This window comes from Natrix helvetica (genome assembly GCF_964273705.1).
Source record: "Natrix helvetica genome assembly, chromosome: 2".
Lineage (NCBI taxonomy): Eukaryota > Metazoa > Chordata > Lepidosauria > Squamata > Natricidae > Natrix > Natrix helvetica.
The window spans coordinates 125290489-125304458 of record NC_138552.1 but is presented as its reverse complement, the minus strand read 5'-3'; the positions used below and the strand labels follow the sequence as shown (position 1 = coordinate 125304458).

The following is a 13970-nucleotide window of genomic DNA, read 5'->3' as shown; positions in this document are numbered from 1 at the left end:
TTCATAGGAGTTTCAAACATGTTCAAATATTGTGATATTACTCAGCCAGGCAAGCAGGAAACCTGTAGCAATGAACACCAAGCTATTTAGGAACCATGCTTTCATAGTTCATGGCAAAGAATAAATTAGTAGTGAATGAACAATGGTACTTTTCATCATTCTATGCCTTTTTTATTTCAGAAAAATAGTTGTATCACACATTGCTTTCATAAAAGCTCTTTAACAATAACAAAAAAGTCATAAACAAATTGGATTTTCGAATGGTGGGAATAAAAAGTTGAGAGAAAAAAAAAATCCCCAAAAATTGTCCCTTCCCTCCCTGAAAACCAGGAGACAAAAAGATTAAATTTAAATATGCAAAATTAGGCTTAGATTTGGTCCATAATTAGAATTACTAATGGGAAAAAGCCCAGCCACGTACACTTCTAATATAACATTTTCTGCTCTATACTGTCATTTGTAGAACAATTATAATACTTAATTTCTGAAGAAAACAAAACCCTTAGAAACAACCCTGATGTAGCTGTGGTTTCAGGATAATAAAGATTTGTTTTCCTTTCTGGAAGACACAAAAGAATGTAGAGAGGTAAACGGTTTTCCACTTAATAGTATCAGAAACAGAAGAAAAATCAACCAGACTGACAGCAAATTATCTGCAACCTTCACAATGCATTTTACATAACATCTACAATTTGTTTAAAAAACAAAGTCTAAAAAAAATAAAAATTGTATGAGTAGGACATTTAGTTATTTTGCTAGCTGCTTTATCACTTGGATACTTCAAAGAAAAGCAAACCATGTACCATTTCCAAAATCACAAAGATTTACTACTTACTGAGCTTTGGAACGCTTAGTTAGATCTCGATATTATGCTACATATCTATAGATCCATCTAGGCCAGGGATAGGCAAATTCATGCCCTTGGAACTTCTTGAACCCCGTTATGCTTTTTTAAAAAACAGTTTCAATTTTAAAAAAATTAATAAAATTGGAAAGGTGGCATACTTTAAAGTGAAGCACCAGCTTCTAGCATTATCTATTAACTCTGAGATCCCACTGGGGTAACAAATAATACGTTGGGGCTAGTTCACCATTTGTTAAATGGGTATTTTGTGACTGACCATATCTAACTTTGATGCTCATTCTGCAAGCATGCTCAGCATATGTTCTCAAAATTCCAAACATACCCTTGACCCAAAACATTTGCTTACCCTTGACCTAGAACAAGAAAGAAAGGAAAGGCACTATGAGGTTCTCTGCACTTAATCCTGTGTTAAAAGAAGAATAAGTCCCAGAGCTAATCATGTTGTCCGCAACCCAAACAAATATAATTACATTATGGAGAACTACTTTTCCAATTTCTTTCCCTCAAGATGAGTTCACTCACAACAGATCATAAATCAATACAACCTTTTGTGGGAAAGCAGAGTATAGAGGAACCAAGTAAGGCTCTTATTATTTAACTTAGAGTGAGACCATGCTTACTCATACAAAGGCACCCTTAGGTTAAAATCCCATTTGTGCTGGTGGGTTGTCTCTCTTTATATCCACACACAATATTTACTAAGACAGCAATTTGAAGCAGACCATTAGTGTTGGAGATGAAAGGTAACTTCCCCTAAATTATTTTCACTTGTACTGTAACTCCAACATCTTTTATTTTGAGAATGAAAGCACCAAAAAGTAGAAGGCAATTCTTCATAAAAAGTGGCACAAATTGGTGATGTCTTACGTATGTGTAACTTCTGCTTAGAATTGTAGTTTCAATGATCGCATCGTGTTTTTTAAACGCACCATTGTTAAATAATGACAAAACTAAGCAGAACATCTAATTCTAGCAACAGACGTTATGAAAGATGCTCAAAAGCAGTTGTTCAAAAAGTTTTAGAAATACAAGGACACATCCAAAATTAAAACCAAGAGCATCTAGTCTGCTATGGAAATATTTGTGATATTATGGATTGTTTCGTATTACAAAAGAGATTCTTGCATCTACAATAGTTCCAACAATTACACTTGTCAAGCAACTACTTATGGTCAAAAAGACATAGAAATTGTAGCAAAGCATCCAGCAAAAGCTGCCCCCTTTTTGAATAGCTAAACTAGTGCATACAGTATAAGTGAACTACAACAATACATATACAAAGAAAAACCAATATGAAAGATAAAAAGATTGGAAAGGCTATGTGATAATGTAAGGCACTTGCACAATGTACTTGCACAAAATTGAACCAATTTCATTGTATACATGATGTACAATGACAATAAAGGCTTTGACTATCACTACAATTGAAAACCTGGTGCTGGATGAAAGGAGTTGGACTAACTGGGTCAGGGTAAGGCCTGTTTGGAGGCTTTTCTGCAGCTTTCTAGAACTAGTTCTTTGGGAAACCTATGTCTTTTGACTGAGCTTGGTGCAAAGTCAGAAAGCTCCATTTAACTAAGATCACAATTAACAAAAAACACAAGGAATTCCAATTTAGAACACTGAAACACTAAAGAATTGGTGTAAAAGAAAGCCTACAAATTGCACATATATTTGGTAGCTCCCAAAGCACTCCCAAAAAGATGCAAGCAAAATATTTGGCTAAATATTTTTTTTTAATTTTTTTTCATTTTGGTAGCTTTGGGGGAAAACTGAAAAGAGTGCAGTGAATTCATTATGTTTCCAGAGACTCAAAACACTTAAAAATCAGGGCAATTTTATTACACCCACTATTGCAAGATGACCATCAATATGCCACACAGGCCCAAGAGTGGTGGTAGAAGCCATATCTGCAATAGTGGTGGGTTTTCTGTTATGCTCAAGCAATAGAGCTATCACATTCATATATGCCTGTAGGTTGGCCCACCATATCTGACCTACTTAGCACCATCACTAACCCAGTTTACTCCTTCACCCCTGTATAAAAAAGGTACAGATGAGGTATATTTAGAACTCAATAAGAGCTAAGGAGTGACAGGCACAATATGGTATAGTTGATTTCAGCTCAGAAGGGCTCTGATCTGAACATTTCAAGATTTTGGTGGGAAGAAAAAAATAGCTCTCTGTACAGTCTCAAGTAGTGCCAAGCAGCATTAAAGTCTGTTGCAAGAGAAGGATAAAAAGAGACATATGATTCTTCAGAGATATAGATTGTAAGCAGTTTATAGAGTCTTCTTCACCTCTTAAAACTCCCCCAAAATTTTACAGCGAAGCCATATCCCTGACTCATGAAACTTATCACTATTCATTAATCATGCACAGCTGTCTGCTAAGACTGCAGCAATCCCTCTTAACAGTTGATCTAAATGCAAACCAGAGATGCTCTGGCAGGATGAAACTCATGGCTAATGTATTTGGTTTGGCAGGTCTTAACTTATGCAGACCTACTTTAGACACAATAAAAGCATTCACAAAAAGGAGTAGTTGGGTCAAATCCTGGGATGCCCAACCACTAAGTATGTATTCTATTGATTTCATTAATTCTATTCTATTAATTAATATTTATAATATTAATTATAATTAATTCTATTAATGAAATAGATATTTCTATTCCAAATTATGGCAAAAGAGCATGGAAATCAAAAGTTTCTTCTTTGTATTATTTGAAAAGCAGAACAATATCGTAAGATGATCCAGTTACACTAGGGCTTAAAACAAGACATGAAGAAACTCTGCTGAATAAAGTATGCTTAAACATACACAGAGGAGAACAGAATACACTTTTCATTAAAACAAAAACCATTAAAGATCAACAAAGTAACTCTAAAAGTTTTGTGTGAACAACCCCAATTTTTTTGTAGGTGCCAAATAAATGTAACTAAAAGAAATGTATGAAAGGGTGGCTTCAGAGGTAGATTTCACTTTTTAATATCATCCACCAGCTTTACAAATTGTGCTCTCTCCTTTTGAGACATTATTCCTTCTCTCTCCTCCCCTATCTTTCATAACTGAACCTCATTGAACTTGCTAAGCAACTAGGAACTAAATTGCCTTCAATCTGAATAAAAACAATCTCTATAGTTTTAGAAATAAGAACACCAGGACAGGCATGAATTCAGAACCTATTAGATGCAACTTAGAAAAAGAGGTGCTTGGGAAAACAAATTACAGGTTGCAATTCTATACCACAATGAAATGGAATAAACCTCTCTGAATTTGCTGGAATTTACTTCTGAGAAAATATGCATAGCAGTACACTTCTTAGACAAAATATTACTATTCTATGATTGGATGGTGTTAAACATGAATGACTCAAACAACAAGGCTACACTAGCACTTCCTTAAGAAGGTCAACAGATAAAATCTTCAACATGAAAGATATTATCCTCTTTTGAACATATCACCGTCTTCTCTTCGTCACTAGTAAAAATGCCCTGAGCTTTTTAAATGAATGGAGAAGCTTCTCCCTTCCCTCAAGACGCTACAGGCTGAGACTTCCTAGGCAAATGAAGATAAAAATCATACTTCACACCTACTAAACTGACAGGACAAGTACATTCTCCTTTTTTAGGAAAATTCAATTGTTTCTAAGAAAACATTAATTCTGTTTTAGGACCAGAAGAGAAAGATGAGAAAGAGGACTATATCGGTTCCACTCTTCAGAAGGTAGCTGTAGCTACAAATGAAACTTTAACTTTGAAAACATCATGATAAATGACAAACAGATAAAAGTAACCACCTGTATCTTTCCATCATGTTTTGAAAACCTGACATATTCTAACCATTTTACGAAGCTTACTGAATGTGTAACATAATTACAGAATTCAGATTAGAAAATGCTCTTTAAACAGGACTGAAACTGCATTTCTTTCAAAACCTATCCTTGTAAGAGTGCATTTTCTAGAGAAACAAGAATTTACAATCCCACAAATCTACTCTCAGAACCAAATTCCATCATGAGCTGAAGCTGTAATCTCTTCAAGCCAAAAAAGAGATGTGAGGAAGTGAAAAAAGGTATGCTGGGAACAGAGTTCTAAAAAACAACAACACAATTTCCAGGGGCATGAAAACAAGCAAAACTTTTTTTTTGAATTTCACAATACACAACAGGACAAGGAAAAGCTTTTGGTGTTCTTAAGCCTCTCTGTCAAGGATGAAGGCCTTTTGGTTATTGCAAAAAGAGACAGAGACAGAAAGACATGAGGATGGGGGAGGAGAGAGAGAGAGCTTGTTCACTCTGGGCACATCACTTGAGGTTGATCATTGTGAGGACAGAAGGGAGGAGGGTGCTTCTTATTTCCAGAGTCCTCATTCTTGCACCTCTGTCTCCTCAAACATCCCATGTCAGCTGTGCTTTGGCTCTACGGAGACTTGAGTTTCTTGTTCCGTGGTGAGGTACCGTTTTCTGCTTTTACTACTCCATTTTCATGGTAGCCTGTAATGGAGAGTGGGGGAAGGGATTAATAATGAGAAATTTAATAGATTGGTTTCTCTATCATGTTTATTGAAAGACAGACAGTGGTAGCTGATAAGAGGCTTCCAGTTAGGTCATGGAGACACAGACTTCAGAAATGTCATGTCACCTCATTGTCCACTGCAGATTTTCCCAACTTTGTGCTCCCCAAATGTGCAGGACTGAATTCCCTACAATCTTCAGCTACTGAGTGAAATCAGTGAAAAAGGCTCCCTTACATAACCCACAACATAATAAAGTAGATAGAAGCAGCATCATAGGAAATATTTCTAGCATAGCAGGAGTATTGATGCCACTGCCAAAAAGCTTAAGCCAGCATAAGTCATTTATTTACATGCTTTAATTCAATAAAATATTTGCATATTGATATGCATTATAGTATTCATCATTGCCTTTAATATGTATAATAAAAGTAAATTAAACTACATTACATATTCATGGAAATAATTCTTTGAATGAAATGCACACATTTTGGTGCTGGGTGACTAGGTGCAGGTCACAGAAGGTCCATTGCTTAAAGAAGCCATTTCCTTTCCCCTGCTTCCAAATCTTTGATATTTTTTCCTATAAAGGAAACTTGGTTCTTGTAATTTTTCATTCTTATTAAATACTTTTATTATTAAAGTATTTAATTAAAAATCTACTTCCCAATTACTGTATTTTTCAGATTAAAAGATGCACTGGAGTATAATGATTTTAAAGAGGTAAATTGAAAAAAAAAGAAGTTTTTGCACTCTGCAGGTCTCCCAAGCACTCTGTACACCTCGATTTTTGCAAAAAAAAGGGGGGGGGCATGCAGAGCTTTGGGAGGCCTGTAGAGTGCTCTGGGGGCAAAAACGGCCCATTTTTTTTGCTCTTTTTTGCCCTCCCCAACCCTTAGGAGCACTTTGCAAGCCTCCCAAACTCTCTGCATGTCCATTTTTGCAAAGGGGGCGGGGTTTCGGTAGGCCAAAAATGCTGCATTCAATGTATAAGACGCACCCAAATTTTCACCCTCTTTTTTGATGGAAAATGGTGTGTCGCATAGTCTGATAAATACGGTAGTTATTTTAGCCCATCAACATTTAGCAAGTGAACTGATTAATAAGAGGCATTCTGCGGTTTTAGTACATGGTCAATTGGGCCGGATGCTCACCAGATTCCCTTTTCATTGTCTTTACTTGCTGTTTAAAGTGGACAGTGGCTGGAACCCTTTTTCTAGTGTTCTGCTCATTCCAGTATTCACGCCAGCGTCGCAACTGGAAATGAATGAAGCGCCACATCATCCAGGCCTGTGAGAAACACACCAGAAGCAACACGCCCATCCTAGGAGGAGACAAGGCAAACACACAGTATTTGGTATAAGCACATTTGGATCTGATCTGTTCTAGGGTGAGAATCATCACCTTCATGCAGTCACAGCTCCTTCAGGGGTAAACCACGGGGCACCTGGGGAGCCCTGGTCACTCTTCCTCAATGATCACTTGATCAACCCTCTGTTAATTGAGAAACAGGGAAGAGATGGCTTTTCCTCTGCTGTTAATGGCAGGAGCAAGAGACCCTGTTTAGCATTACAACCAGGGAAATACCGGTAAGCATGGTCAGCAGGAGGGATGGTAAAGCTTTACTGCAAAAATCAAGACCAATCCCACAAGTTATAGCAATTTAACTGTCTTGGAAATTGTTTTCTTTTGGGAATGATTTAAGGTGAGAGAAATTGAGGTTGGCAAATCCCAAGAAGCCGGGTCCTCTCTGCAGTCTACTTGTATATTGGTAGGCAGGATTTTTGTTTTGCTCTGCAACTATGCACAAAATCTTTAAAATATGGTAGTTGTCTTTATTCAGATGCTTCATCGCACAAGAAATTATTAAGCTTATTACTTTAAAATTGTTGTCATGAGTTCTATAATAATATCATTGTTATATATCATAGCTTTAAGCATATTCTTCGCACCTATTTTTTGTATGCAATAAAAATCCAGGAATGTAACAAAATAGTGACCAATTAATGTTTATGATTAGTCAATCACAGAAGACTAGGCTGGGCTATGGGAGACTTCATGCCCACCACTTTCTAGTATGAGTTCCTTACATGCCTTCCTATTAATATTAATCCTGGTTAAGCATTGTATCAAAATTAATGCTACAAAGGAATTTCCCCCTACCCAGGATTGCTTTGTCCATCAGTTTTAAAACAGTAGTGAAGAGGGGATTCCACAACAAAGGCCCATCCCTACCAACAATGGTGTCACTGTACTAGTTAACAACATTAAAGCCATCAAGGCAAGAGTATTTACTAAAGAAATATGTACAGAAGAAGAAGCAATAATACTTTCCCCCAATCTATTTATCGTGAGTAAGCAATGTGAATAATTACATTTATTCTAAATGAACAGAGAGATGAAATGACAATCCCTATTTTTTTCTAATCATCAAGGCCCCAAGGCATTTTTCTTCAGCATCCAGAACTCAGAAAAAACTTACCTGAAAAGCAAAGTGTTGAAGTTTCCTTTTTCAGGGTTAAATGCCTGGTTCTCCACTCGAGCCAGCCCAAAGCCAATGACCAGCACAGAAAGGGTGAGGGTGAAAAGTCGTGAGATGACGAAAACTACTGCCCATGCATTAAACCTTATGAAATAATTTAAAAAAAAGATTCTTGCATTAAAATGTGTCATATTTCACTTTATAGCAACTGTCACTATGTGCTGTTCTCTGGAAGATTGTCAAAGTAATCTAACTTCTGCATCAGGAGATCTGACATGTCAATCACTAAGAATGCAGATCTTCCAGTAACATCGAAAGCTGAGATCAATCATCTCATTCTTAATAAACAGATTTGCATGAAATATTGAATGTTTGAGACAAAATAATTTGTTCCACGTAATTCTTTATTCTCATAGAATGAAATCTACGTTTTTTCCTACTTAGTAGAAAAAGGAATTTTATTCCCAAGCTAACAAGCCATCACATTCAAGTTATGTTAGCAGTCACTTTATTTTAGCAGTAAAACATGATACAGCACATTAGATCCAGCTCCAGGATTACAAAAAGTTTACTGGTGAATTTTAGAAGGTTTGGCCACATTATCCAAAGTCCATCCAAGAGCACTTACAGTTTTTCGTTGTTTTCATCTGTGAAATAAAAAAGGCGAGCCATGTGGAAGAGGAATTCAGCAACATACTGCAGCAGCAACAAGATTAGTCCCAGGCGTGTGAGGCTAGACACAAAGAGGAAAAATATTTCATGCTTGTTGAACTTTCTCCACAAAAACTCTATGAGTGAGCATAAGCAGGTATGGATGATGGACAGAAGTGTTAATAAATCATATCTCATCCTTCCCTTACAAAGTCATCAATGAATCCTGTTGTTTTATTATTATTATTTTTTAAAGAAATTTTTATTTTAAAAAACAAACATACACAAACAAAACATAAAACATAAAAACATCTTCCAGTTACATCCAGCGTGTCGGTTGGTTACAAAACTTTTGTGCATCCTCTCCATAGTCCTCACAATTTATATAAAGTCTCATACTATCAATCTAGTATATATGTATACATTATTATCATTATTGATCATTTATTTGACTATAACTATTCTTCCTTCATTTTATTCGAGATATTCTACATTTTGAATTAATTTATGTTATAACAATTCATTACCTTTTCCTAAATTTATCCAATAGTAATACATCTTTATATTATATTCTGTGTCATTCCATTATCCTTGTATTGTAAAATTCTCTATCATATTTCCTTTCCATATTTTTGTCTAACCATTGATAAAATAAATCCCATATCTTATAGAATTGTTTATCTTCTTGTTCTCTAATTTCAAATGTCAATTTGCTCATTTCCGCACATTCCATTATTTTCTGAATAACTTCCTCCTGTGTTGGTATTTTCTCTTTTTTCCAGTTTTTAGAAAATACAATTCTAGCAGCTGTTAACACATTTACAATACCTGATGTGTTTTATTGAACACCTGCAACTCCTAAACGAAAATAATATGATATGTGCAATATGGACCAAAGCCTATGGCATTTGTTTCCAAAAATGCTTATATTTCAAAAAAATGTAAAAAATTGAGATTGGTCCAAAGTCACTCCGAGACAGCTTTTGTGCCTAAATTGGGATTGGAACTCATAGTCTCCCAGTTAACCTGATGTATTAAGAAAAGTAACAGAAAACAGAATAACAGAGTTGGAAGGGACCTTGGAGGTCTTTTAGTCCAACCCCCTGCCTAGGCAGGAAACCCTACACCACTTCAAACAAATGGTTATCCAACATCTTAAAAACTTCCAGTGTCGGAGCATTCACAACTTCTGGAGGCAAGTTGTTCCACTGATTAATTGTTCTATCAGGAAATTTCTCCTTAGTTCTAGGTTGCTTCTCTCCTTAATTCCACCCATTACTTTTTGTCCTGCCCTCAGGTGCTTTGGAGAATAGTTTGACTCCCTCTTCTTTGTGGCAATCCCTGAGATATTGGAACACTGCTATCATGTCACTCCTAGTCCTTATTTTCATTAAACTAGGCATACTCAGTTCCTGCAGCCATTCTTCATATGTTTTAGTCTCCAGTCCCCTAATCATCTTTACTGCTCTTTTCTGCACTCTTTCTAGAGTCTCTGCATATTTTTTACATTGTGGTGACCAAAAGTGGATGCAGAATGCCAGGTGTGGCCTTACCAAGGCATTATAAAGTGGTATTAACACTTCATGCGATCTTGATTCTATCGTTTTGTTTATGCAGCCTAGAATTGTGTTGGTTTTTTTGGTAGCTGCAGCACACTACTGGCTCATATTTAAATGATTGTCCACTAGGACAGTTACTACTATTGAGACAGGTACCACATATACTGTAAAAGTGCTCAGTAACACTTACTTTAAGAGATATGCTCCTGATATATGCACTAGATAAAGGGTAATGTATTGCAACTGACGTGGAATTTCTTCCTAGGAAATAAGGAAAAGTCAGTGTTAATTTGAAGAATACAGGAAACTGGTTGTATATATTTGCACTATCTTAAGTGCTCCCAAAGCAACTGGGGATTAGAATCAGGATTATTTATAAGCAATATAAGGATCCATTTTCAAATCTTCTGTACAACCTGATTCTGTGAATTATCATGGTAGCCTTATAGCTGAGTGGAGGAGAATGATTCTGTCCGGCAGTTTGTTTTCCATCTCAGCTACAGGAGCAGGGGAGCCAGCTCCCTGTATTTTCTGCCATGCTGGCAGATTCTGCATTTATCTAACCAACTTGCTAATGGACTAATATCAGAGCTCCCTGTTGTAAGTGGAAAAGTGGTCTTATCTGGAGAAAGAACAGTTTTGTAATAGTGAATTTGGGGGTAATTATTTCAGCCTCTGAAACATATCTTAGAGTGAAGAGAAAGCTCCTTGACTTGGCACTCACCTTTCGCACTTTCTGGAAATATAATTCAGGCAACGTATGCAGCCAATAGGACAATTGACAAAGGTAGAAAAACTTAACCTGGAACCTAGAATGTAACAAATAATAGCATTGAGCATATTTCTTCCGTTCTTCCTACTGTGTTATGAACATCCCTTTAGGAAGCAACCTGCTATGAAGTTGTTTTGGAAAACAGCAACATTTCCAAATTCACTTTGGAATATAACAACTATCTATCAATATGTAGCATCCTACAGCAGTTGGTAATACCTACTCTACTCCCAAGTAATTAAATTACCAAGAACCAGTGGTATTACTTCTTTCTATGATGGAAACAGAAGAGAAACAAGCTATTTTTGCAAATTGTATGCAATGCCCCACTGTATTTTGATCCCACATACAGAGAAGCACATATCCACATTATATTAGTATGCTTTCTCTAGGAAGTGATGCAAGTTTCATTCTTGAACAGGTGTGTACCTATGTAATGGGCATGAGCTTTTGCTAGACATCATAAACAGGAATTACATCATTAGTGGCAGTCCAATTTTAATTTAATGCAATGGTTTAGTTCCTTATAGGACAGAAACTTTAGGAACCCTGAACTAAATATAAGCACTGTCTCAAACCACACACTGTATCCAAAGGATATACATGTAGAATCAGATGGCAACCAAGCATATTAATAATATTTAGCAGTAGGAATAATGAAAGATATCCATGTCCCAGAGATAAGTGTTAGCCAAGAGTCATCAGTCTAGGAAGATGTTACTTCTTGTAAGATCATACTTACTTGTTCTTCTGAACAAGTTAAAATCTTTCTACTTATTTGTGGAATGCCAAGTAACTTAACGACTTTAAATACTAGTAGCTTTTTTGCTGCTGCCTCTACCCACAAAAGAAATACTGAAGTCCTTTTAAAATATTTAAAAATCCTTGAAGTATAAGGAGAAATAGTAAGAGCTTCAGATATGGTTGAGGGCAATGTGGCTCCTTGAATTTTAGGATTTAATGAAAGGCACATGGTTAGAGATGTCTGTTAAACCATAGACATTTATTTCTGAACTAGGCAACACACAGGGAAGTATACAATTTCTCTCTTCTTTTCATGCAGAGTAATCTGTTTTGGAAAAATGTAATGCGTGATATGGATCTTGGTTTCTGGTAAAATAATCACCAGAAAAAGTTACCAGAGTAATAACAAACAAGGGAGGATTACAACTGGAAGACAACACCTGTAAAGTTCTTTGCTTGCACTATAAAATAAAATTCTTAACTGGAACACTTTCCCCCTTGGAGTTGACATATAAAGCATGACAAATTCTTGGAGGGCAAAGAAATGATATTAAGAAACTGCTTGCTAGGTTTGTGCTTGCAATCTTGGGATTGTTCACAGGAGGGAGCTATAGGATTGCTTTAGAAGCTCTGAAGCCCTGAATGCCCTGTTTTTGCCACCATTACTCACTGCTGACCTCAGATAACCAAGAGGAAGGAAGTGGTTTTGTTCAGTTGTACAATGGTTTTGCTCTCTTGAAGGGTAGAAATAAAAATTACCAAAACATTAAATACTTACGGGAGATGAACATGAGGGTAGCTTTCCCACAGACTTTTGGGGTTTGATAAGTATCCTTCCTGGAGAGAGGAAGAAAATCAGAGGAAGACACATATGTCAGTAGACATCTTTGCTGACACAAATTCTTCTGGCTCATGATATAGTAATCATCAGCAATCCTGATAATCCATCTAGATGTTTTGGATTGGTTCTTATGAACTGGTTCTTAAATTCTCCCTTTTCCTGAGAGGCAAAGGCACACAGACTCAGGTGAGAGAACTTGTGGTCTCCAGCAGTAGCAGGCTGCTTATGCGAGCTCCCTTCCTGGCTGCCCTCTTTTTGCCATTACTGTGGCAAGGGATCAAGGCAATTCTGGGAATCCCAAAGGCAAGATCCAGAACAAGAGTCCAGTACATTGGCGAAGCTGAAGGAAGAGGAGGCAAGATGGAACCAGCTGTTGCCCTCAGGACCAATTGTTGCTTAATTCAGATAGTATTCCCGCTGATATCCAAGTGGCTGTCAACTTATGTATCAAAAACTAAAGAGCCTTCTGCAAAGGTGAGGAGTCTAGCCATTCTTTGAGAGCCCAGAAAATTCCTATTATTGAATGGTTTAAAAGTAAAGTCAATTTGTTTTTAAAAAATGGGAAAGGTGAATCCATCTTGGTTGGATTCTAACTGTACAGGTGGAATGGAAATCTGGTAGGCTCCAAGGAAGAGGTTTGAAGGGACACTGGTGTCTTCAGGCATCATTTTTAAGATCATTGTGTAAATTCATAATACAGATGCCAGAAAAAGTAATCCAATCAAACAGGAAGGAATAAAGCAGTTTTTATTAATTGTATGATCATCAGTCATTTGTTCTGATAGCAAATAAGACTGTCACAGTAGCATTTTCCTAACAGATTACCCATTGGGAACAAACAAAGGAGATGACTGCTAATTGTAAGCCCTATTTTTGAGCAGCATCATATATCTGCTTGGAAAAAGAGAAAATGGGAATAGAAAAACCCACAGTTTCATCTAGCAAAAGATTCGCACACTCTGTTCTTAGAAAGCATAGTAGGAGCTAAACTCATTAGTACTTCTTTCTACCCTATAAACACAGGCTATAAACACAGTGTAGAACAAAAACAGGGAAGGGGGAGAAGCAAAACCCAAAATAGATTGGAAATCTAGATTCTAGACACTAAATTATCCAGAAACCCATCTGCTGGGAACTGAATGTACAACCTCAGAAGCAATCCCAATTTCTAATATTATGATTCTATAACTTGCCAAATAACAGCTTTAGCCAATTTCTTAGGCAACAAGAGGCCCTAGTTAAGACATCAAGAAATAAAAGGGTGGCATGTGGAAAGTGCAGAAAGGAAAAAGCTTAATTTACAAAAGCCACAAATTAAAGTCATTCAGCCTGTTTGCTTTCAAGGCAGATGGACTGGAAGGTGTGAGAAATGGAAGCAATGGGACAGACACTCCCACCTCCTTCATTTTGAAAAGGACCTTTGGAAGCTCAGCTGTTCCTCTCAAAAGCATTGCTTCAACTAATTAAATCAATAAGAAATAGAATGATGATAATAAATGCAGTGTAGTAACTAATAATAGCTGCTTTTAAAGTGCTTTTCC

General features: G+C 36.6%; 1 protein-coding gene across 1 annotated transcript in view; it reads right to left on the bottom strand.

Moving 5' to 3' along the window:
* Positions 1-148: 148 nt before the first annotated feature.
* TRAM2 (translocation associated membrane protein 2) overlaps positions 149-13970 on the bottom strand; it is a 41012-nt gene continuing 27190 nt past the window's right edge. The window contains exons 5-11 of the mRNA XM_081943567.1: positions 12367-12425; positions 10797-10881; positions 10263-10333; positions 8491-8595; positions 7863-8006; positions 6535-6704; positions 149-5360 (exon numbers count right to left, since the gene is read on the bottom strand). Coding sequence (XP_081799693.1) covers positions 5287-5360; positions 6535-6704; positions 7863-8006; positions 8491-8595; positions 10263-10333; positions 10797-10881; positions 12367-12425 — 708 coding nt within the window. The 3' untranslated portion in view covers positions 149-5286. The remainder of the gene's footprint in view (positions 5361-6534; positions 6705-7862; positions 8007-8490; positions 8596-10262; positions 10334-10796; positions 10882-12366; positions 12426-13970) is intronic.